The sequence below is a fragment of the Nyctibius grandis genome, chromosome 5 (assembly GCF_013368605.1).
Source record: "Nyctibius grandis isolate bNycGra1 chromosome 5, bNycGra1.pri, whole genome shotgun sequence".
NCBI lineage: Eukaryota > Metazoa > Chordata > Aves > Nyctibiiformes > Nyctibiidae > Nyctibius > Nyctibius grandis.
In genome coordinates this window covers 81,468,109-81,493,861 of record NC_090662.1, presented here as the reverse complement: position 1 = coordinate 81,493,861, position 25,753 = coordinate 81,468,109, and the positions used below count along the sequence as shown (strand labels likewise).

General features: G+C 40.5%; 1 protein-coding gene across 1 annotated transcript in view; it reads left to right on the top strand.

The window, feature by feature from the left end:
* Window positions 1-25,753, top strand: part of ARHGAP8 (Rho GTPase activating protein 8) — an 87,763-nt gene that overhangs the window by 58,766 nt on the left and 3,244 nt on the right. Inside the window, exons 9-12 of the mRNA XM_068401037.1 lie at window positions 2,353-2,426; window positions 14,094-14,171; window positions 14,832-14,960; window positions 19,632-19,735. Coding sequence (XP_068257138.1) covers window positions 2,353-2,426; window positions 14,094-14,171; window positions 14,832-14,960; window positions 19,632-19,735 — 385 coding nt within the window. The remainder of the gene's footprint in view (window positions 1-2,352; window positions 2,427-14,093; window positions 14,172-14,831; window positions 14,961-19,631; window positions 19,736-25,753) is intronic.

Below are 25,753 nucleotides of genomic sequence, written 5' to 3'. Positions count from 1 at the left end.
GAGACTTTGTTGAAAAAGAGCAGGAAAAATTTGTTTGATGGATTGAATTTTAGTTAGGTTCACAGAAGAGCTACAGGCTTACGTCAGCCAAATTTGACAGAGGAGTGGAGCTCTCACAAATACTACAAGCTTTTAAAAATCACTGGCTGGAAAGAGAGAAACTATATCAGGAATTCAGTTTTCTGTTGTTTTTGGTCTGCTGGTGCATCAGTTATTAGTGTTTAGATGGTGATTAATTATGAGCTACTCCTTATGAGGAAATACAAGGTAGAGGGGAAAAATACTGTGTAAGGGAAGTCAGGTTATGGAAGACATATGGAAATTATCTTGGATTTCTATGTTGAGGAAACAGGTAGGACATAGGATACAAATCCATAGCAGATCAACTTCATTAGTTCTGCAGCTGAAGGAACAATTTATTTCCTTTTAAACAGCAGGGTGTTCTACGTATTTGAAATAGTAGAAGGAGTTCTGGGAGCTGGATTAACAAGTTTGTTGTAATCGGGTAACAAGTTGTATTGTTTTATATAGCACTAGGGGAAGTGACATGGAAAATATGAAAGAGGAAAAATAGGAAAGAGAAAGAGTAGGTCTGGGTGGGCTGACCTGTTACTGTAACTGGAAGAAATGGCACTGGTGATTCAGCACTGTGTCCCTGGAGTGATGAATGAGATCAAAATGCTTGATGGCTGAATAGCCAAATAGCATGAAGGATATTCCCCTGTCAGTTTATGAGTAAGAGAGTAAAAACCACAGGGTGATTCAGTACCTAAGTCACGATCCTGCTCTGAGTTGTCCTGTTGGAGAAACACCCCCACGACCCCCATATGTGAAGCTGGGGGTGACCAACCTCATTAAGCTTGGAGGTCAAAAATTAACCAGTCTACGTATCCTCTTCTAACTCCCTTCATAGGCATAGGGAAAACAAATATGAGGATGAGGGGAGGATTTAACCATTTCCCTCCTCCTCCATGCTGACTTATGTTGCTGTAACATTTATTTTAAAGTAGTTTTTATGTCTAGTTTAAACACAAAATATAATATTGGATTGCTTGTTCCATGCAGCAATATTACAGAAGTTGTATCAAATACTCCAGTTATTATCAGTTGTTTGATATTAATAAAGTAATAAGCAAGCCTAGACAGAAAGAGAATGAATCACAGTACTTGGAAAAGAAAAAGACTATGAGAATCATTCTCTTCTGCAGGTGCAACCACAGCTAGTAGCAGTAGGTTAAGGCTGTGTTTACATGTTGTATAAATATCTTGCATTTTCTGTGGATGAGCTGCAGCATTTGCAGCCTCTCACGATGCAGTCACAGATCTCTGTGCTGATTTGTGCTGGTGCTTTAGAGTTTGTCAGTAAAGCTGGTCACCTTTATGAAATATGAAATTGTACACATAAGTATATATTAAGTCTACTTTAAAATCTGAGATTGGTCCTTTATTTTGTTGTTGATTATGATAAAAATGTAGCAGAATACTCAGCAGAAACTGTCTTTTTTGTTATACTTTTCAAACTGCAGAAGACTTTTTTTTTTTAAATAAGGGAGATAATTGCAGAATTTTCTGCACTGTCTAGATCAAGGAAATGCTGTTTGATTTTTTTTGTCTCAACTGTTCACTCATGAAAGAGAAAGAAATCTCATTTCATGAGAATCATTCAAAGCGTTAATAAACTCAATCTCGCTGTATCACTTTGCCTTCAAAATAAATAGTACAATATCCTTTTAATTATACATACACTGTGGCTTAAAGAGATGGATGACAAAGGAAAATCTGCATGATAAAAGGCTCCTAAACTTGCAGTATCCCTTGATCAAGACTTATTCTGAAGCATTTGCTGCAAACTCCTTCCTTGCCTGCCTCTATGCTGCCTTGAAACCCCATTCCACCAACAGCGTCCAGCAAAGTCCGATCAGACACCACCACTGCCGTCACTGCATCATGGTTAAACGCAGCCCTGCTGGGGCATGCCAAGTGAGGGGAACAAAACTGGAGCAAAACCAATCTCGAGTAAGGGTAAAGTTACCCTGGAACACCATTCTACTGCTCTGTCCTAGCACTGATTCATTACTCGGCACTCTTGCAGCTATATAGCTTTTCTAGCGAGAAGAAAGCGTTTAGGAATGGCTCTTTGAATAGAAGTCCAAGTCACCTTTTCGATGGCTCGTTCAGCGCACATTACAGTTATGGAGGACTCTTGTGTTTGGTTCAGGCCCTTAATTTGTGGAATTTAATGTATGCTCTCAGATATCTCTCAGGTTTTTGCTGAGACTGTTCTGTCTTGGTTTTGACTCTTTGTCTATAAATGCCATTTAAAGGCTGTTACTTTTTTTTTTTTCCTAACAGTATCAAGGACAAAAATAAAGGTGAACTAATCCCCCCAGTAATGAAGGAAACTGTATCCTACCTAAAAAAAAAAGGTGAGTTTTGTGTCGAAGAGGATGTGTCATTCAGAACAAGAACAATAGTATAGAACTATATAACGCTCAGCGCCTGATTCAGCAAAGTTTACAGCTACACAGGATATGTTTATATCCTGAAAACTTGACTGACAGTTGGGCACTGCCTTGAGAGCTTTGATGGACAGGGAATACTTATGATCAGATTATTGTCCCACTGTGAAAAAAAAAACAAAAACAAAACCTTTTTGCCCTTAGGATTAGATTACGGAATAGCAAATGAGAGAAGATGTCTTGAAATACACATCATCAACCCATATCATATTGTTGGTTTAAAGTAGAACTCCCAGTAAAAATCAATGAGAAGTTCTGTTTTTATAGAATCAGTGGCCATAAAAACTCATTGAAAAAATGTTTTGCATAAGTAAGCCTGAAGTCCTCCCTTCACAAAATATTTTTACTGACATGTACAGATCCTTTGACTGCAGTTCATATCTATAGTTATTTTATACAGAGATACAGATTACAAAGACCCATATTTAAAATGGAAGCATTGAAATCTGAGTTCCCTGTATCGCCTTCATGTACAGGGCAAAGAGAGGGTAGACTCTGAACCGCTGGCTATACCACTGAGCTCCCCATTGCATACCTGACCAACATAAAGGACCAAATATCAGATGCTATCTGTAGGGTAAGTGCACTGTATTCCCTGCGCAGGGACAAAGGCATATGCAGGGAGAAAGTCAGAGATAAGGCTGCAGTCTTGAAATTCCTTTTCCGAATGTAATGTGATTTTGTGTTTCGATCCCTGATTTTTAAGGCAATCACAGCAATATTTTCATAGCCTCTTGTGCTCCAAGGCCTCAGAGTTTCACAAATGTTTGCTAAATCTTACAGTACCAAATCTATAGCCTAGGTACATTTATCTCACAGATGACAGAACAGAAACAGAGCATACCACAGTTCTGTGTCTGGCACAGCATTACACAGTGGTAGAACTGGCAGTGATTCCTAAGATCCCTGAAAGAAGGGTGTGAATTTTTAATAGGTGTGTCAAGTGAAGAAAATCAAAATGTGTTTGGTTTAGTTATTGAAAAAAAAAAAAGGAAACATCACTGGTGTTTAATATGCCATTAAATCTGGTTGATGTTTGAACAAATTTTGAGGATCAGCATGATTTTTGTTAAGACAAAAACCAGACTCTGATCTCTATATTGCTGTTAAATTCGTTTTATCTGAGATCCTCCTCATTTAAAGAGCTATTTGTATTGACAGCACACAAATTTCTATGATTCTATGAAATAATATAAAGTATGAATTTTTGAGTAAATTATATTTTCCTGTAGACAGGCTTACCCAAAACCTATATCCCACAATATTCCCAATTCTTAATTTGCATCCTTGAGCTGTTACTCTGAACAAGGTAAATTTTGCTTTTAATATTCACAATAGTATGCATCTTGGATCTCTGTTCATTTTAACTGTTGCCACTAGGGTTTGGTCTGAGTTTGAGTTTCTTTGAACCCTAAATGAGAAATTTCAAACTTTTTAAAAACTGAATAGGCTTCACATTTTATACCTTGAATGAAGCTGATTAACGATACGCATAGGAGAATGAGAGAGAGAGATACACTGCAGTGGATACCTGCTTACAGTTTGCAAGCAGTGGAGCATAGCATCTATAGGGATGCTTGTGTACAGAACAGCTAGCTCCTCGCTTCTTGAAATTGCTGATTTATCTTCAAAATACCTGCAGCAGCCAAGGCCAAGTACTGAGTGGAGCCAGTTCTGCTATTAAAGGTATCTACTGATCTGCAGTAGATGAAGAGTTCCTAATAGACTTTATTGAAGGCCTCTTCATCCAAATTCAGGATTTCCACTCAAGCCCATAAAGCTGTTTGGATGTGCTGTTTCCAGACTGGGGCTAATGATGAAAACTTTGCAGGTGTAGCTTGTATCAAATATTATGGTTGGATACAGGGAATGTAAATAGTTCACTACTAAGAATGTTGAAGGCAAGTGACTGGCAGCTTGAGACAATCCCTGTAATTATAATTGTAAGTGGATAATTAGAGTTTGTGTAGTGTATCAGTGCATGCCCCACCTGCAGATGAAAGCCAGACTTTTTTGTGTTTTAAATTGTTATGAAACAATCATCCTTACATATATTTAGCTTATCTTAATAGGCAAATACCTTTTCTTCACTAATCACAGGAGTCAAGAGAGATAAAATGAGGATGAATGTGCACTAACATCATTACTTCTTACAGCTGTTATTATTTAGAAATTCAGTGAAAATTTAGTCACTAAAATGTTAATTGATTTAAACTTTGGCTGTGCTTGGGAGGACGGCTTTGCATATTTAGCACTTCCTTGGACCTATTTAAGGATTTTAAAGAAATAGGAGGTTTATGGCCATCATTATATTGTGCTAGTGACCAGTAACTAGTAATTCTTGCACTGATCTGACACAAAACCTCCTACATGTCTTGCTTTTGTTCTTTCCGGGTGTTTTGTCTCATCACTATTGCATCAGTCCCATACTCTTCCCTCTCAACAATTGCTGAGGCCAGCTCAGATACCCACGGTTTTCTGAAGCAGCAATGACAGCTGTGAAATACAGGGAAAAAATAGCAATTATGGTTGTGATAAAAGAAAGGGTTGGCTCAACTTTGTCATTGAAGAATTTCTCTTAGATAAAATGTTTGTTATTCTGAAAGTAATAATCATCCTTGGGTTTTCTCCAAACTTCATCTTTTTTTTTGGCTAAAAAATCATCTGTTCAGTGCAGTATCAGCACAGTTTGTAAAGGATAGTCTCTGAGGAAATGTGATGATACTTCTGAACAAAGCCCTTGTCCTACTTTGTGCATCTATGCAAGTCAGCGGCCTGGTAATGCTGGCCACCAATATGTAGTCCAGCGCATGCACTTGCTAGCTGGACTATCTAATTTTTTCCTCAGTTCACTGTCCTTCTGTGCCCCCAGGAAAGAAGGGCGTGGGGTCTGTCAACATTGATGTTTTCCAACCAAGCCGAGGTTTGCTCAGAGCTGTCATATTTCCTATCATAAGAAGATCTCCACAAACCAGATTTCTAAGGAGAGATGGCTTGTCAGGTAGAGTGTTTTCTGACGTTCTCAGCCAGCTGATGCTTGAAAGCCAAGTACCTGCCATGCCAAGGCTGTTAAGCAGTAGGTGATAGACATGCATTTTTTTGCACTTGATTATAAGTGTGCAGGTATCTGTTGTACCTGCTGTCTGCTATGATTTTAACTCTTTCTCTAAATCTGGAATATCTCAATTCTGCCATCAGCTCCAGCGAGTGTCGGTTCCCGTGCTGACAGCCCCGGGAGGCTGACTGGCAGCATTCTTTGCACTCCAGACGTGGCTGTGAGCACAGTGAAAGCTTCAGTTCATCTTCCGGAAGTGACAAAAATTCACTGTCATTACCCTATTCCATTTGATTTTGGCATAGTTTCCAGCCTTGCAGAATTAGCAGGGAGAGGGTTTTGTTTTTCACCCTAGGTGCAGTATTTCCACTCTTCCCATTGCTACATTTTCACATCTATGTACCTGAAATCAGGTTCTGAAACTCTGACTTAGATCACAGAAGCTTCTGCAAAATCATGCTTCATCAACAGGGTTAGGATTTCTTGAAACATCAGAGACCCTCTGACATCCATTAAGTCCATTCTGTGCTGCTCAGGCTATCATTTCTTGAACAGATCTGATGCAGGAGCTGTGGAGGTATTCAAACTAGGCACCAGCCTGCAATAGTATGCTACCAGGCTAAGGAAACTTTCAGTCTCTGAAGTTCACCCACCCTTTTTCATCTTAATGACTCGGATCCCTTTGACAGATTGCGTCATGTCACATTTTTCCTCCTTCATGTTTAAATTTTCTGCCTCGGTTTCAGACAGCACTGTTTGCAGAAGTATTCTTCCCAGTGTGGAGGCATCCTCGTCTGTACAAATGAGACAAAACTCCCCTTCTTGTACCGAGTTATTGAGTGGGCTCTGACAGCAGCAAGCATGTCCTCATCCCCAACAGCCAAATTAATGTTGTGACAGTGAGTGTGGATTTCTTCCTCATATATTTATCCGACTGCGTATTTGGATAGCTATTTCTGAGCAAGATGGCTGTCACTGGATCCAGGTTAGTACATCACCCAGTACCTTAACAGAGACTAAAGAATCTACTGTAAGCAAAGATTCATCTTCATCTGTTTATATACATAAATGAGATCTATTACGGCTGATGCATCAGACACTATTACAATAAACACAATAAACTAAGTTTCTTAATTTCGGTAATAATTTTGAGGTCATTTATTCAAGAAAGGAAGAGAAAGTTGCTGTTTCACCACTTTCATTCTAGCTCTACTTTAGAGTGAAAAATGTTTGTAAAGTTTTTAATACTGAATTTTAAAATGCTTAATTTCAGTTTCTGCTAACCTTCACAGGGAAGAACTGGTTTCCTAAAATGAGTTCTGAGTATCTGAGAAAATAACCAGCTCATTGAGACTAAGCCTCAAAGTTCATTTTCTGGACCAAACCAGAGAAGTGCTCTTAATTTCAGAAGTAAGGTGTTGGTATCATCCTGAACCCAACTGATGATTCAGTCAGGCCAAAGAGGAAGGACGGGTTTAGCAATAGCACATTTGTGACTAGATCTTCACAGTAACCAGCAAACCAGAGGACATTTTTTTCTACGCTCAGCCTCAAAACCACAAACTGTTCATCTGTCTAGTTTATAAGTGCAAGGCTTGATTTGCACTTACACTAAATAAGACTTTTTTTGTGTGTACGACCTTATCTCTACCATGCCGTGAGAAATTACCTTGCTTAATTAAATGTTCACTCTTGTCAGAACAATTAAGTGTTTCTAACCTGGTACCATTCCTTTGGCAGTAATGATCTTGATGCTTTGCTCACGGTCCCTTTTCTCCAAGCAGCCCAACTTATGCCACGGTGTAGTGATTTCCTTTCTCTGCTTAATATGGCCCCACGTGTCCTCAGCAACCTATTTTGTGCTGAAGTGAGATTGTAAATGGGGGCTGTCACGTCTAACGAGCTGTTTTGGTAACCAGGGATATAAGTAATGCCATGCTATGGAGGATGCATCTTTATGTGTATGGCTTCCATAACGCTGAGGGACGACGGGGTTGTGCGAGTGGCTGAAGCTGCTGGTGCTGCCGACACTGCCCGGGCAGGGCAGAGAGGGGTCTGCTCGCTTCAGAGCTGCCCAGCCTCCGAGGCAATTTTATCCATCATAGGCTTTAGGATTCAGAAATGCACTTCTGCTTTTAAACTCTAATAAGATGTCACAGCAGAAATGCCCTTTCATGTCTTTTACTTACATGTCTTTTTTTTCTAGAAAAGAAGGTTACAGACTGGATATAAGGTATCACGATAAATTAAAAGCTAGGTGGTGTGGCTGGTGGTTTTGGTGTTTGTTTAGGTCAGTATTGGTACAATTCACCGTACTCTCTTAAACTCTGACCCACAGTTTGAGCGTACTAACTGATACACATTAAAATTAAAACTGCATGCCAAAATCCATACTTTGTTTGCAAACCCCCCAACCTCTGGAGGTCAGAAGACAGCTTTTAAGGGAACTTTTATTGATTCAGTATAAAGTTGGGTATAAACTCCACTGTTCAGACCTGCATGAAGATGTTGGGTTACAAAGGGCAGGAGTGTTCCTCAAGCCTATCTCAAATATTAATACACTGTCATTTGTACTGATCTTAGGCAAAATACCAATTTGAAATATGTAGGTAGGATTATTATTTTTAATGTATTTTATATTTTAGTAAATATCCTCAAAGGTATAAGCTACATGTTTGTCCATGTTTTAAACAATTTAAATCCAAAGCTAACCTGCTGGTATTATTACTAAAATTTCCAAAATTTGATAACATTTGCGTTCTCAGGAATGGCCAAATAAGGCAACAGCTACAAAAAAAAAAGTGTAGAGAACTGATTACTAAAGAGACCATGTGAGATCAGCAGCAGCTCAGAAGTGATGGAACAATAAACTCACAGTGAAGGAATTGCAGTACAGAATTATAAAGTAGAAAAGATAACTGTCCCCTGTAGAAACATTATCTCGCAGTAGCCCCCATTGCTGAGTCTTTCTCTCTTACCTCATCTCTTTTGTTGACTAGAAGTGCTTTGCAGCACAAAGTTTTTGTTCAGTGTTGTCTCTTGGTACCACAGGAGAGTCCTGGGCGATGACTAAGACTTCTAAATGAAATGGTAATAACCGTGCTATAGAAGTTTAATGATAAAGTAATAAATGTCCTTTGGTACGATTATAGTGACAACTAAAGCTGTCCTTTATCTGTTCAATAGCAGAAGCAGTGGTAAACAGTGAGTAATCTTTCCTCCTCATCCCCTCCATGAAGCACAACAAATCTTGCTGATGGAGAAAGTTTTGGTTCCATTTTTTTAATGTGAATGAATACATCCTAGTGGTGATAGTCAGAATGGGTAGAGATAGATGCTTATGCATTCTGAATACATTTGGATTGCTGCAGCTTAGTGAGTTTGCCTCTTGGCCTCCACTTCTTGTGATCAATCGGATATCTTTTAAAAATGCAACACTGGGAAAGCTTGACATTGGCCATATAAACATTTCTGAGTTCTTGGCTCTTTCGTTTTCATGTGAATGTTTTTACCTAGGGTCCATGGAGATGAGGTAAATCCCAAGACCAGTTCATGTGCCATCAAATAAAAATGAACCTTGTAATAAGCACAGTTTGTGTTTTTGGTGCTCAGGCATTGTAAATAAATTATGTTCAGAGGTGCCAAGTGTAAACTGAGAGTATCCATTCATAAATCCAAGGGCTAGAGACTATGCCATTCAAAACTGCAAGGACAGAAATTCACTTTGGGTTCTGTGGAGGATGCACAGTTCTACATCCTTGCTCCTGCTGCTCAGCTATTCAGTAGGGCTGGAACTGTCCTTTCTCTTCCCCTCTGCCCTTGATCTACTGTGCACCTTCTTGCAGTGCAAGTCGTCTTTACAAACTGCAGAGATCATGCTCACTTGTTCTGTATTCATTGCACAGAGTAAAGGGAAGGTAAGGCTGTGCAATCTCCTCCTCAAACTTGTACTGTATTCTAGCTTAAAAAAAAAAATGTCAAATTTGTCTTAAGCATAAAAATTTGCAATCACCCTTACTTTGGGCATTTAAGATGTTACTCTGAAGATGGACAATTAAAATATGCTATAAACTCATCAGTCCTCATATTAGAAATAAATTAGTTCTAATTTTTAAAAAGGAATCTTATTAGAATTAGGTAATCTGCAAGGAGATGTCTAAATCAGTTGAATTAATGAGAATAAAAACTGCTTCCAAATCAGGATGGACACTTCCTGAGACTTGGCAGGACCCCAGTCAAAAGAAACATTTCCAAACTCAATTTGGGACAGAAGGAATTCAGATGCTTGCTCTCTGCTGTTTCTCTTCTGAAAGCAGACAAATTAACAAAGGTTTTTGATGCCAGCAACCCTCAAATCAAGTATGATTGAAAGAAAAAGAATGTAATTTTCTCATCTCTCTTTCTTTGACAAGTTTGCAGCAATGTGACAGCATGTGTTGCTTTAATTTATCTTTATCAGTTTTGATTTTCTGTGTCTTTCCTGTAGGATAACTGATTGGGGGGGTAGAAGGGGGTTAAGTATTTTTAGCAACAGTTTATTAATTCGGAATGTGACACAGTTGTGTCATTGCACTGTGAAATTTTGTCTACTGTGGTAAAAGCCATCTTATTTCAATGTGGAATGAAGTCCCTGTCTGTTTTCATTTATGATTACTGACATTTAAATAATTACTCAGTGAAGTTCTCAATCGCAGAGTCACTTTTCGTTGAATACAGATGGCTCCTTCGCTAGTCACATCACTACGTTTTTGCTGTGTAGCACTTAATATTAAAATAAAATTTTGTTCTTTTTGGTCTAGAGAGTTTAGTGCAGGGTAGCGAAAGTCCACTGATATCTATCTGTCTGTCTGTCTTTTTTTTGGTGAGGGGCAGGGAGCAGTTTGTGCCGAGTTATCTCAACAGAGGCTCTGCAGCATTGATAGAATTTGTGAGTGACATGCAGCTGTGTCTTTATCGGAACTGGAAAGCCCAGGCTAGCTGCTCATGTCAGTCATCCCCTAGCAGCATTCTGGCACGCGCTGCTACTCCAGGGTTGGTATTCTCTATGGACTGTGTTACCCATGCTATTAATGGCAAAATAGTTCAATTATACACCAAAACAAAAATATTTCTCTTTAAAGAGACAGCTGACATGAGTCATGCTGTAAACAGGATTTGATTGAAGAATACTAACAGAAATTAAATAAGCTACTTCAAAATTATTTTTTTTAAATTACAGAAATGAATGCTTTCAGCTGCAATGACCAGGATTGTCTTCAGCCAATTTTGTTTCCTCATCCCGTAACTCTGGTGGCTCTGGCACGTATTTTGTCTGCAAAAAGAAGACAAAGTGATTGTTGTTATTTTAGTCTGAGCACCTTGTGTTAGCTGAATTATGGTAGTTCCAAGAATTGTTTTTTTTCCCCTAGTGTCTGAAAAGGAAGAGACAGTTTTGGAGAAAGTATTTTCTGACTGTGTATAGGTTATATATTTATCCATCACAGTGGCATAACCAATGAGAGGCTTCAGGTTCCTTTCCTCCTTCCCATCCCTTATTTTGAGACCCCAGTTGGGTGCATATGCTAATGCTGCTCAGGTTATGTGACATGGGAAACCTTCATTCAAATAATGTTTTCAGGTAGCTTTCCCTTGCCCTGCCTAAACACAGAAAGCACTGAAGGCAATTAATAGACTTAGAGGCTTCTAAAAAAAGTATCCTGCTCACTTCGTACGCATCACAGAAGTTAGAAAAATACATTGCAAAAGGGCTCTCTGTACCCAGGCTCATAGTTTTTCCCCTTCAATAACATAACAGCTATTGACTCATATTTCTGTTTACCAGTAGGCTGCAGTTATGACCCACACTTTGTTTAAAAATCACTATAATATATTATTTTCTGGTTTGAGCATCTTTTATGCAAAGAAGAGGTGGCTATTTTGTTGTTGCGGTTCTTTGACTTTAGAAGGAGAATACAGCTTTTTTCTTTTTTCCTCAGAACTGTATTAACCTACATTTAATTAGTGGCACGTCATTTGGATAGGTTGCCCACAGATGTAAGGAGGATTGGAGATATTTGCTTTCGTAGCTGGCTTGTTGCCACCTGTGATCAAACAAATTGCTATATATTGATTTAGTTTCAGCTGACCTGGAAAATGAATTCTGGAAGAAGCACAGATATCGCCCGTATCTCAGATTTCTGCAGATGAGGATAAAAGTTACTTTTTCCCCCTCGGACTTCCAAAAAACATATCCAGCAAGAGCTTGGCGTTATGTGCCATTACAGTAACATCGATGGGATGCAGGGCCAGACAAGTACAGCTGCTGTCTACACTACAGATTAATGTCTTTAATTAGACTCTTGAAAGCTTAGCCAATAAACATGTTAAAAATTGATATTTATTACATTGTATTTTATACAGTGAGATTCACATCAGATTAAAGCATTCACTATTAAACCAATTCCTGCAAACTGAATTGCAAGCATTTATGATGTCCATTTTCTGAAAGACTTGTTCCTACAGAAAAACTCCAGTCTACTGACAGCCAGCATAAAATTCTACAAATTCTCAGGAAATTATTGTATTTCTTGTTTGCTGAGGGCACTGCCTTGACGAGCTAGCTGTTCATAGCTGCCACTTCCAAAACCATGTCTTTAGTCAGGTTGCACGATAAATCTAATGGAACAGTTTTACTGCAGTGATGTCATTTGCCGTAACTTTATTCAACTGAAACATGACCTGGTCGGGAATAAAGGGAGTGATCAAATAGATCATAATTATTGGCCATTTGGTTCCTCTAGTAAACACGCACGTCCTTCTTATATATTGTAGTTTGAGATATCATACTCCTTCCAGAACTGAGTGCATGGGCTAAAGTTTTAATATTCTACCTGGAATTTAACAAGTAAGGGCATAAATGCTTAGAAAGTAACTAGAAGCTGTACTCAGCTAAACTCCAGCCAAGCCTCTAAATCGAGTCGGTGGAGCACTTTCAAGTAGAGCTTGGGGTTCTTTGCAAAAGTCTCTGAAGCGTGTCTGTGAAAATTTACTTCAATAGTACATTATCAATTCTTTTAGTATACTGCTCTAAATTCATATGAACAATACTAAATGTTATTCTGTAAGGAATGGGTTCATTAAGGAATTTTGTATTAATTTAGTAATTTTTCATATATAAAATATGCATGTAACCTGGGTGCATTTACAAGAATGACTGAGTTTCTTTCCTTAATGTATGACTCAAAATTTTTCTAGAACACCGTAAAGATTCTTGATCATGCAAATAGATGCACACGTACTTTAATTGAAATGCTATGTATTTCAGTTGATTTCAGTCTGGCTACTTACCTGCTGAAAGAGAAACATGAAAAAAATGAAAAAGTCAATCTGCTCTTCCACACTCCCATAAAGAAATGTACAGCAGTCTCTTCAAGTCAATGAGTGGTCTACCGCCCTTCTCAAAATGTCAGCAATTTTATGTTTTGACAGACCAGCATAGGCTAATGTTTTAGATTACTCTGCTTCCAGTAGGAATCTCGAGTTCAGACTACATGTGAGCCAACTTGCATTACCTGCTGAGTGGAAGGAACAGCACAAACTGGAGAGAAGGAAAGAGAGAGAGAAATGAGGATTTTGCCAAACTGAAAAGCAAGAAGTACCACAAGTCTCAAGAAAAGTAACACTTCTTGTCCCCATCCTGTTTTGCATAAGAATTCGGATAAATAACTTACCTTGAAAGCTGTGTTCCAAATTAGATCCATGATTTGGATGCATTTTGTTGAAGTTTTTCCACTGTAGCTGAAGTCAGATTTAAGTTAGTCCAAGACATGAAAGCAAGTTAGATAGATACACTTCAGGAGATTTATGATAAATATTTCAGAAATGCCTCAAGACTAGAATCTGGTATTTCAAAATACAGCAAAGCCTTAAGTCCCACTGACTTCCAGAGAGGTGGAAGGAGCAGTGGTCTGCCCTAAACTACCATTAAGCTGGGGAGGCCAGCATCCCTCCAATGATAAGAAATAGGCTCCTCCATCCAAAGATCCTGTGAAACATTCCCTAGCCTAAAGGATCTTATCTCACCCACTGGCAGAAGAGAAAGCTTAGGGAATCTTTGCAAATACCCTCTTACTATGCTAAAGGTTTAAGGCAAGGAGAATAGCAGATTTACAGGCATGGTTTGGGGCTCAGTTTGCAGATGTGCTCAGTGAGAGTGGGTACATAAGCAGCCTGGTGAATCTAAATCTTCTGCTTCTATGTCATTAGGTAAAATTGAAAGCTACTTTTAAAGAAAAAATATAATTGGCAAGACACACTAACACACTGAAGGAAAAGTGGTAGTATTTCTATGAGACACCTTGAAGAAAATGCTGTAGGCAATATTGCAAAATTATTTGATTGTACATTCTATTCTCGAGGGCTTTATTTCCAAAAAATGAGTGTATCAAGTGGATTTGTTCCCACAACTTCTCCTTCTGTTCTGTTTTCAACAAGAGAGTGACAGCTTTTACAGATGAGACCTGCATTAATTGTTTTTTCAGGACTACAAGTAGAGGGCCTCTTCAGAAGGTCGGCCAGCATCCAGACTATCAAAGATGTTCAGAAACTCTACAATCAGGGTAAACTGTCATCATACCATTGCCAGTAATAGTGTGAGGACTTTGTTGATTTTGGTTTTGTTGGTGAAGCAGAAATGCTAGCTTTCTTATAATTAGTTAATCATGAAACCATTTGTAACATAAAATACCATAGTAAGAGCACTAGTACAGAAACCTGGAAGATAGCAACAGGCACTTAATGCTTACTGAATAGCAAGTCATCAGTTGATGTCAGACCAGAGCTTACAAAATCCGTAGCAGTTAATGAGTCAAAAATGGTCTGTTTTTTCATAAACATTTGTATTGTCTCTACCCACTTTGAGTTACTGTAGCTATGAAGTACAATGTCTTTGTGTCATTGTGCCTCTGGTGTTTTTCCATGGTTATGGCAAAGAAATATAATTTTACCTAATGATTTATTTAATTTAGTGAAGTAATTTTGAAAGTCACTGACTTCCCCATGAAGTCATTTTATGAAATGCCTTTATGGGGAGAATCTCGTATAGCGAGATTAATAAAACTCTATGAAAAATACAAAAACAAAATGCCGGGAGTTACCAGCAGCAAAAAGCCAAGAGATTTTCTGTTCAAAATGTAGTGTGACAGAGTTTTTAAGCAGTAGTTTAAAGAAACAGTAAGACATATGATTGAACACCTTTTTTCTTCTTTTTCTCCTTTTAGGCAAGTCTGTGAATTTTGATGATTATCATGATATCCATATTCCTGCTGTTATCCTAAAGACTTTCCTTAGGGAGCTCCCTCAGCCATTACTAACGTTTGAGTGTTATGATCATATCCTCGGAATCACCAGTGAGTATAAATAATCACAGAATCACAGAATGTTAGGGATTGGAAAGGACCTCGAAAGATCATCTAGTCCAATCCCCCTGCCGGAGCAGGATTGCCTAGACCATATCACACAGGAACGCGTCCAGGCGGGTTTTGAATGTCTCCAGAGAAGGAGACTCCACAACCTCTCTGGGCAGCCTGTTCCAGTGTTGGGTCACCCTCACCGTAAAGAAGTTTTTCCTCATATTTATGTGGAACCTCCTGTGTTCCACCTTGCACCCATTGCCCCTTGTCCTGTCAAGGGATGTCACTGAGAAGAGCCTGGCTCCATCCTCTTGACACTCGCCCTTTACATATTTATAAACATTAATGAGGTCACCCCTCAGTCTCCTCTTCTCCAAGCTAAAGAGACCCAGCTCCCTCAGCCTCTCCTCATAAGGGAGATGTTCCACCCCCTTAATCATCTTCGTGGCTCTGCGCTGGACTCTCTCTAGCAGTTCCCTGTCCTTCTTGAACTGAGGGGCCCAGAACTGGACACAATATTCCAGATGCGGCCTCACCAGGGCAGAGTAGAGGGGGAGGAGAACCTCTCTTGACCTGCTAACCACACCCCTTCTAATACACCCCAGGATGCCATTGGCCTTCTTGGCCACAAGGGCACACTGCTGGCTCATGGTCTTCCTGCTGTCCACTAGGACCCCCAGGTCCCTTTCCCCTACGCTGGTCTCCAACAGGTCTATCCCCAACTTGTACTCATACCTGGGGTTGTTCTTGCCCAGATGCAGGACTCTACACTTGCCCTTGTTATATTTCATTAAATTTCTCCCCTCCCAACTCTCCAGCCTGTCCAGGTCTCCCTGAATGGCTGCGCAGCCTTCTGGTCTGTCAGCCACTCCTCCCAGTTTGGTGTCATCAGCGAACTTGCTGACAGTGCACTCTATTCCCTCATCCAAGTCATTAATGAATATATTGAATAGTACTGGTCCCAGTACTGACCCTTGAGGGACTGGGGATGGCTGGCTGAGTAGGCCTCCCAGCAAATATCAGGGTAGTTGAAATCCCCCACAACAACCAGGCCCTGTAATTGCGAGACTGCTCTCAGCTGCCTGTAGAAGGCCTCATCACCCTCCTCATCCTGATCCGGTGGCCTGTAATAGACACCCACAACAGTATCACCCCTGCCAGCCTGCCCCTTAATTCGCACCCACAAACTCTCAACTTGCTCCTGATCCTCCCCTGGACAGAACTCAATATATTCTAGCTGCTCACTCACATAAAGAGCAACTCCACCACCTCTCCTTAGTGGCCTGTCTTTCCTGAACAGGACATAGCCATCCATGACCACATTCCAGTCATGCGAGGCGTCCCACCAAGTCTCTGTAATTGCCACTAGATCATAGCCCCCCGACCGAACACGGATTTCTAACTCCTCTTGTTTATTCCCCATGCTGCGTGCATTGGTGTACAGGCATTTCAGGGAGCGAGCTGAGCACACCGATTTCACCCCAGGGGGATGGGAGGCCTCCTGGTCTACCTCAACACTAGAGCGTTGCCCCAGTGGTGCAAGCCCAGCTACAACCCCATCCCCCTTCGAATCTAGTTTAAAGCTCTCCGAATGAGCCCTAGAGTTCTAGAAAATATTATAAGAATAAGTTCTAGAAAAATTTATACAGCAAGTTGAACTGGACCTGGCTAATTCATAATCACTGCTGTTTGCTAACCATGACACAGTTGTGGGTATATAATATTATTAGTGCTTCACTGCAACCACAAATGGACAACCTCGTAATCTGTACCAGAGGAAGGTGGTCAGGGTTACCAAGATCCTCTCTGCTTTTTACAAGGTTTACTGTTTTATCTGTGTATCATACTGTGTTATTAAGAATTGGGTCGGACTTCTCACTGTCAGGGCTCCATTTTTATGTCATGGCACAGCACTGACTCAGTCTCAGTGACACAAGTTTTAGTGAAAGCAGCTTCAGTTTTAGCAGCAGCATTGGCAGAATTGTGGGAACAAAATTTAGTTGGTCATTTGTACGCTTCTTTCCGTTTTTTCCTTTTTTGTGGGGAGGGAATTGTTTTTATTTTAACTGTTCCCATGGGATAACATATTGGGGAAGAAAGGATCTAAAGCCATGAGAAGACGTTGATTAACTAGAGATCTGGCACCACATGAAACTATGAATTATAAAACTGTAATTACATGGCCTTTTTCAGGGACGAGAAGTTTACAATACTGGCAAGGCAACTCCCGAATAGATGGGGGTTGAATTACCTGAGATTCCAGAATATCTGAGATTTAGTACCCAGTAGAGACTGGTATTCTGCCATCCAGGCTATAGTCAGTCTAGCAGGGAACCAGTAGAGCTTCCAGGAACAACTCACAAGCGCACATTTTTCCAAAACCTGCTTTTTGAGAAAATTGTATATATTATAATGTAGTACGTATTCCAATAGAGTCTATTAGCATAGCTCTGGTAACCATGGGCTTCTGCTGTTGCAAAGTGTAGGTTATCACCCCTATCATGACTGTTGCTGTTGGGGGGTAGGTCAGTAAAATCATTCAGGTTGAGGATAAATCTCAATGGCAACATGTTTGTAAAGTGTAAAAGTACAGCAAGTTTACTGTACCTAGGTATACTGTATTCAACGTAAAATTCTTATAGTGTGCCCATCACTAGCATCTGCACGTGCTGTTTCATATCATTAACTTTATTCGTGTATTTCCATTAAAAAACTTAATCAGGTCATGTTCAGAATCCTCTGAAGTTCTGTACTGTTTTGCTATTTGCAAGTCTGTAGATCACCACCTTTCAAATCAAGGATTCATCTGTCTACACATTAGATATCTCAGGACATTGAGCAAAACAGGTCTAATCACAGGAAGGTGGTAGAAGTGGAGGGACTAAGGATAGTCACTCAGAACTGGAAGGAATAGGGGAAATTTGGAAAAAGGATATATAAATGCTAATTTTTACTGAATTAATCTTGTGCTGACTTTCTGGACATATTACTTTGTGATACAGCTAAGTGAAAATGAGAACAAGTCTGAAAAGAATCAGAGAGCAGTGCATTGTCCTAGGGACATTGTGAGGTTTTGCTTGGCAAAACACCTGTGAAATGTTCATTCCATGTTATTTTTGTTTACTAGCATTTTAAATGTTGACAAAATACATTGAAAAATTTAGTTTAAGATAATTTCTCCCTGGGCTTTCGTGTTATGCAGTGTGATGTCCACTATCTTTTCTTGATGCTGTGGTGATATCCTGATTTTAAAAGATCTTAAGCTTGAAAGCCAAGCTGGACTGCAGCAAAGGCATATTCTCTGTGACTACAGTGCAGAAGGGAGCTTTGAAGAGGTGTGATCGCAGACAGCTGTCTTGGGATGATTTGAAAATTCTCATTCTATCTTCTGGAAGACACCAGAGCAGTGTGTGATGTATCTATTACATCTCTTAACCTGCAAACCCAGAAATACAGTATCTCTGCTTTACAGTACTTTGAAGTGATAGTGAAACTTTTCAGTGCCTCATCTGAAACATTTTTTTTAAAAGTTATTGATGGGAGCTGTGAAATAAATTAGCCAAGTGACTGACTAAAAAAATTAATAAAACCTTGAAGCTTATAATTGTCAAAGAACTTCTTTGGTCATGAAAACTGTAAACAAGGGTTCCTTTACCCAGTATTGCTACATTTCTTGCATTATTTACTCTGCAGTAATAATAATTTATCAGCAGAAGGCTGACAAAAATATTCTTGGGATTCAGATTATTGTGTCTTACAGGAACTGGTAGCTTTGCAGTAAGAAAAATGTCAACACAGCTCACCACAGTATAGCTTCATGTATTTAATTCAGAGCTTAAGGGAACATTTAACATGCTGAAATTTTGTGCATGCACACATACTTATGTGCACCTCCAGGTGTGTCAGAGAGAGGGAGTGAGAAATGCAACAAATGCAGAAAAAACATGAGCACAAATGGATTAGTTAGGCCAGGCATGCTTGTAATCATCAGACCTTTCTCCAAATTGATGTTAAACTTCCAGTACTAAAATAATTACAATATTTCAGAAAAAAAAAGTCACTTGGTACAGCATTTGAAATATAATCCACTGTTAGTGTAATTCTCATGCAGACTGTCTAGATGATGCAAGGAGCTTGGGGTCCAGTTCTGGTTTTGCCCATCTGTTGAAATGAGTTAATGAATCTGCTTAGGTTCATCTCTAGAAAATTCTTACCTACCCAAGTGGCCATCTCATAAATTTTTGCCAAGACAGAGGAGTTTCCTGCAGAATCACAAAAGTGTTTTCAAATTTAGTAGAGTGCCAAAAGAGCATTTTGGGCAGAATACAACAGGGCATAAAAAGTAGGTGTCTGGATTCAGTGCGTGGAGAGATAATGGGATTCAAATCAAGATCTTTGAAAGTCCTCTAGCAAAGAAATTACTTTGGCTATTTCACTGAATCGAGAAAATACTCTGGAAGTTAGTCTTAGCCAGATATATAATAATACAAAATATGATAGGGACATTCTAACCCTAACTGTTACTGTGGTCATGGAGGTTAGTAGAGCTGAATTTTGTGGTCAGTTTTACAGATGAATATCTAAATTCCAGTAGATATAAGTAAGGGGTTATTACTTGTTAATACTCTGATGTTTTTGAGTTAAATTAAGACTGACTTTGACTTGCAGGTGTGGAGAGCAGTTTACGAGTCACCAGATGTAAGCAAATCATTCAAGGACTTCCTGAACACAATTACGTTGTTCTGAAATATCTGATATGCTTTCTCCATATGGTGAGTATAAGCAAAATTTCCAAAGTAGTGCCAGTCTTTTCTTTCTTAATCTGTTCTTGTTAATTCAACATTAAAAATCTTCACAGAAAATAAAACTGAAAAATTTAAAAAATATGGTGGGGTGGTGGTGCAGTGCTTGCCCATGAAGTGAACTCAGGGTGCAGAACCCTCCAGTTCTAATAAAAGTCAGTGCTAAACAATGATCTGGCTATCCCTTCACCATTAAATTCTTTACATGTAATGAAAACTACTGTGTAAATTTAAATGGAGCTGTGCCTGCACTGGAATATTTAAAAGTCCTGTCCCCCCGACTCCACATTCACAAATGTATGTTTTATTGATTTAGTTTTTGTTTTTTTCCTGTTTTGGAGTGAACGAAAGCCTGAAAATAGTGAATGTGTAATTTTCGGTGCTGGAGAAAAACTAGGTGAAATCATCTTTTTTTCTCAAAAGTATAAATCTTGGGCAACTAAAACACCAAATAAATTAGTGTCATTTTAGAAAATGATAGAAATATTAATGAGCTTTAGAACAACAATCAGCAAAATATTTTATGTTAAATCTTACAAATACCCTTCTCCTGTTTAAAATAGCCTTTCATCCTGTAATTTACTACAGTGTTAAATGAAAAGCTTCAACTGTGCCATTTTGCAAAGCAGGATAAGTGAAATCATGTGTCTTTTGCCCTACTTTTTGATTTGCTGGGTTTTTTTTAACCCATTTTTGGTAATCCCACAAGTGTGAGGATTTGGGGAACATCCATTACAAATAGTTCTGCAGTTAGCCTAGTGACATCCTTTGGTTGCCATTTTATGTGCAGGAAAAGACAGCAATAGGAGTGTAAGTTTCCCTTCCTTCTGCCTTATCCGATGCATTGCCTTTTCCAGATTGCATTTTTCAAACCCAGGTGCCTGAAGTTGAGAATCATGGTGTAGCTGACCCCTAAATAAAGCGATCGAGCCTTCAGAAATCTTAAGAGCCCACCAAAGCAATCGTGCATGTGGAATGATGCTGATTTTCACCAGTGGAGGAATTAGCCCTCAGTAACTGTTCTTGGGCTACAGTCATGTTTGCCATATCCTAGCCAGTAGCATATTTCAGAAAAAAAAGTACATTTAATCCCTTTTCCTATCAAAACACTAGAGAAAAGCAAGATTAAAGGAAACACATTGATATGACCCTCACTCAGACAGCACTTGCAAGGTTCCTGTAAATACCCACATGTTCGTTTACTGTTGCTTAGCTGAACTCTAATGCTATTAAGGAAATCCTCGTGTCATTTGCTATTATTTTAGCAACTGATATCTCTCCTCAGTATTATGAATCGTGTAAGTGACTTTGTTCCAGTAATAGATGCACCATCTCAACATAGCTCTTAAGAGCTGAGCACTTGAGGTGTTAATGAGGTGTGCAAAAGTACTACATAGTGCTTTCTGTAATTGGACAACAGAACATAGCGTTATTTTTGAGTATGCCTTGTTATGTAAAGCACAGCGTCAAGTTAGTGCTAGTGCTCAGATCTGCAATTTTTGCTGATCTGTGGCTTTTCATCCTTAATGTCTCAGGGAATATTTGCATTTGGAAAGGTCAAGGGAACATGAAACAGTCTCAGAGCTAGAGATTTCTGTTCATTGCAGATTGGTGTGCTGCACAAGCTGCCACAGTTCAAACTTTAACAGACCACTCTACCAATAATCCTAGTTTTTACCTGCAAGCATCAACCTTCTTACATATAAGAGGCAATTTAATTCTTCCATGAGCTCAGCCTTGAGTAGTGCAAGAGGTACTTGTGGTAATTTCATGAAGTGGGATGAATTGTAATCACTAGATACAGGTTTTGAACACTTCAGGTTTGATACAGGCTTGTGGAAGAAAAAAAAAAAATCCCTGTTTTCTCTGCAGTCTCAAACCCCTTACTGTATGAAATAGCTCCTTCTAGTCCAAGGGTGCTAGAGCAAGACAGCGCAACTCCTACAGAAGTAAAAGAGTTGAATTTCAAAAATAGGTCCACATCCTTTGACCTTAGATTAGCAGCAGTTTTGCCAGTGATGAGCCCAGCGTGCTGTGAAAGACGTAACTGTCCATCTCCACTTTGCAGTGCATCTGGCCGCTAGAGATGGGTTTGCAGGGTGCCCTTGGAGCTGCAGTGGAGTGAGGTTCCTAGGCAGAACTTTGCTACCAGGAGCAAGGTTTGTGCACACGAGCCCTGTGTTACACATGCAGTGAAGTGGATTTATGAATGCACATGCAAACTTAAAGGGCTCAAAGAAGTCTTCTTGCAAATTACTTGGCAAAGCACGCTGAGGGATACGGTTACCCCATTCTGAAGCCAGAAACCATTTAGTAGAAAACTATAATTGTAGTTTCCATTACAGTCTAAGGCAAAGTTTGTAGAGGCAATAATATCATCTAGATTGTGTTTTTATAACCGTGTCTTTGATTTTGGTACCAGCTGATACAGCCCCCTCTCTACACTTACACAATTTCCCTCTCTCCTGCTTATTTCTGTCCCTGCAGTCATGCCTGATGCTGGGGAAGGGTGGCTGACTTGGCTGAAAGAACCATTGCAAAAACCTGCCAAATTCAAAACGTCAAACTTGGACCAACTGGAAAGAATGGGCAAGGTTTTGGGGCTCATGAGCTACGCTTCAGATATGTAACTGAAGCAGCAAAGTTAAAGCCAAGTACAAGCTGGAAAAAAAGTGCTCTGAATTAATGTTTTGGCTCAATCACTTATCCAATTTAAAAGTGTAATTAGCACAAGCAAAGCTTGGGGGTGGCTGGAGATGACATGGCACATTGGGAAGGACTAGATGACTAAGTCTCATAGAGCAGATATGAGCAATTGGCATGTCTGCAAGGTAGCAGAGAGTGGGGATAGAAACTTCTATTTCCAGTCAGCTTGTGGGGGCCTTTTAATGTCTAGTAATTTTCTTTTGAAAATGTTGTGTGGAGTTCCTTTCAGCATTGTGACTGAGAAGCCAAAGAGATCGTGATGTCCTTATATTTTTAAAATGTGATGGTAATCGGCTGTTTCTACCCTCTAAATTTCACTGTTTAAGTTCACTAGGTAGTGTAGTGGCTGTCTGGTTTCACTCCTGCAATATCTGTGAGGGTACTGGGATGCAAGTATGTGGAACCCAAATATCATCACAGTTTTGCTGGGGGGAGCTGGATGTTTATTCTGGGATAGTGAAGATGTATATTTTGCATTTGTTGATGTGGTACTAAATCCTCAGTGTTTATTCTCAATGATGAGTTTTACAATGTACATGTTTTATCTTTCTAGCGGACTTTCTTTCAATATAGGGTGTCATTACTTAATGATTTTTCTATAAATGTTGCAATGAAAGGGAGAAAAAAAACAGCAAACCGGACTGTGTAGTTCTTTGTTGTAATACTTTTCAGTGATGTTCAAAGATACGATCTAGGTCCTTGGAGAACTGACTTTTATTAGCTTGTCAATTTGACAGAGCAAGTGTATTTTCACTTGAAACAGAGATGACGATTACTAACTTTGTGTGGGAATCAAAGAAGGAGTCAAACTAGGATGAGCCAACTAGGAGAGGAGCGTTGCTGGATCTTGTTCTCACTAACAAGGAGGGTCTGGTTGAAGAGGTGAAGGTTGAGGGCAGCCTTGGTTGTAGTGACCATGAGATGGTAGAGTTCAGGATCTCATGTGGCAGGAACAGAATAGCTAGCAGAATTGCAACCCTGGACTTCAGGAGGGCCAACTTTGGCCTTTTCAAGCAATTGCTAGGGGAAATCCCATGGGACAGGGTACTAGAAGGTAAGGGGGCCCAAGATAGTTGGTTAGCATTCAAGGACTGCTTCTTCCGAGCTCAAGATCAGAGCATCCCAGCAGGTAGGAAGTCAAGGAAGGGTACCAGGAGACCTGCATGGTTAAACAGGGAACTGCTGGGCAAACTCAAGTGGAAGAAGAGGGTGTACAGATCATGGAAGGAGGGGCTGGCCACTTGGGAGGAATATAAGTCTGTTGTCAGAGGATGTACGGAGGCAACTAGGAAAGCTAAGGCCTCCTTGGAATTAAACCTTGCAAGAGAGGTCAAGGACAAGAGAAAGGGCTTCTTCAAATACATTGCAGGTAAAGCCAACACTAGAGGCAATGTAGGCCCACTGATGAATGAGGTGGGGGCCCTGGAGACAGAGGATAAAAAGAAGGCGGAGTTACTGAATGCCTTCTTTGCCTCTGTCTATACTGCTGGAGGCTGTCCTGAGGAGCCCCGGACCCCTGAGGCCCCAGAAGAAGTCAGGATAGAGGAGGAATCTGTCTTGGTTGATGAGGGCTGGGTCAGGGACCAATTAAGCAATCTGGACGTCCATAAATCCATGGGCCCTGATGGGATGCACCCGCAGGTGCTGAGGGAGCTGGCGGAAGTCATTGCTAGGCCACTCTCCATCATCTTTGCAAAGTCGTGGGCAACGGGAGAGGTGCCTGAGGACTGGAGGAAAGCGAATGTCACTCCAGTCTTCAAAAAGGGCAAGAAGGAGGACCCGGGTAACTATAGACTGGTCAGCCTCACCTCCATCCCCAGAAAGGTGATGGAACAACTTGTCCTTGGTGCTGTCTCTAGGCACATCAAGGATAGGGGGATCATTAGGGGCACTCAGCATGGCTTCACCAAGGGGAAGTCATGCTTAACCAACTTGATAGCCTTTTATGAAGACGTAACCCGGTGGATAGATGATGGTAAAGCTGTGGATGTGGTCTATCTCGATTTCAGTAAAGCGTTTGACACGGTCTCCCACAGCATCCTCGCAGCTAAACTGAGGAAGTGTGGTCTGGATGATCGGGTAGTGAGGTGGATTGTGAACTGGCTGAAGGAAAGAAGCCAGAGAGTGGTGGTCAATGGGACAGAGTCCAGTTGGAGGCCTGTGTCTAGCGGAGTCCCTCAAGGGTCGGTACTGGGACCAGTACTATTCAATATATTCATTAATGACTTGGATGAGGGAATAGAGTGCACTGTCAGCAAGTTCGCTGATGACACCAAACTGGGAGGAGTGGCTGACGCACCGGAAGGCTGCGCAGACATTCAGGGAGACCTAGACAGGCTGGAGAGTTGGGTGGGGAGAAATTTAATGAAATATAACAAGGGCAAGTGTAGAGTCCTGCATCTGGGCAAGAACAACCCCATGTACCAGTACAAGTTGGGGATAGACCTGTTGGAGAGCAGCGTAGGGGAAAGGGACCTGGGGGTCCTAGTGGACAACAGGATGACCATGAGCCAGCAGTGTGCCCTTGTGGCCAAGAAGGCCAATGGCATCCTGGGGTGTATTAGAAGGGGTGTGGTTAGCAGGTCAAGAGAGGTTCTCCTCCCCCTCTACTCTGCCCTGGTGAGGCCGCATCTGGAATATTGTGTCCAGTTCTGGGCCCCTCAGTTCAAGAAGGACAGGGAACTGCTAGAGAGAGTCCAGCGCAGAGCCACGAAGATGATTAAGGGAGTGGAACATCTCCCTTATGAGGAGAGGCTGAGGGAGCTGGGTCTCTTTAGCTTAGAGAAGAGGAGACTGAGGGGTGACCTCATTAATGTTTATAAATATGTAAAGGGCAAGTGTCATGAGGATGGAGCCAGGCTCTTCTCAGTGACATCCCTTGACAGGACAAGGGGCAATGGGTGCAAGCTGGAACACAGGAGGTTCCGCATAAACATGAGGAAAAACTTCTTTACGGTGAGGGTGACTGAACACTGGAACAGGCTGCCCAGAGAGGTTGTGGAGTCTCCTTCTCTGGAGACATTCAAAACCCTCCTGGACGCGTTCCTGTGTGATATGGTCTAGGCAATCCTGCTCCGGCAGGGGGATTGGACTAGATGATCTTTCGAGGTCCCTTCCAATCCCTAACATTCTGTGATTCTGTGATTCAAACGGGTTAGTCCAAATGCTAAAGATGTCATTTGTATTTCTTAGCTAGAACATAGCTTTGGGGTGCAGTTATTTAGAGGGGTAGCCCATTAAGAAGTTGGCTGGCTGCATCGTGCCCTTACATCGTCTAGTGTT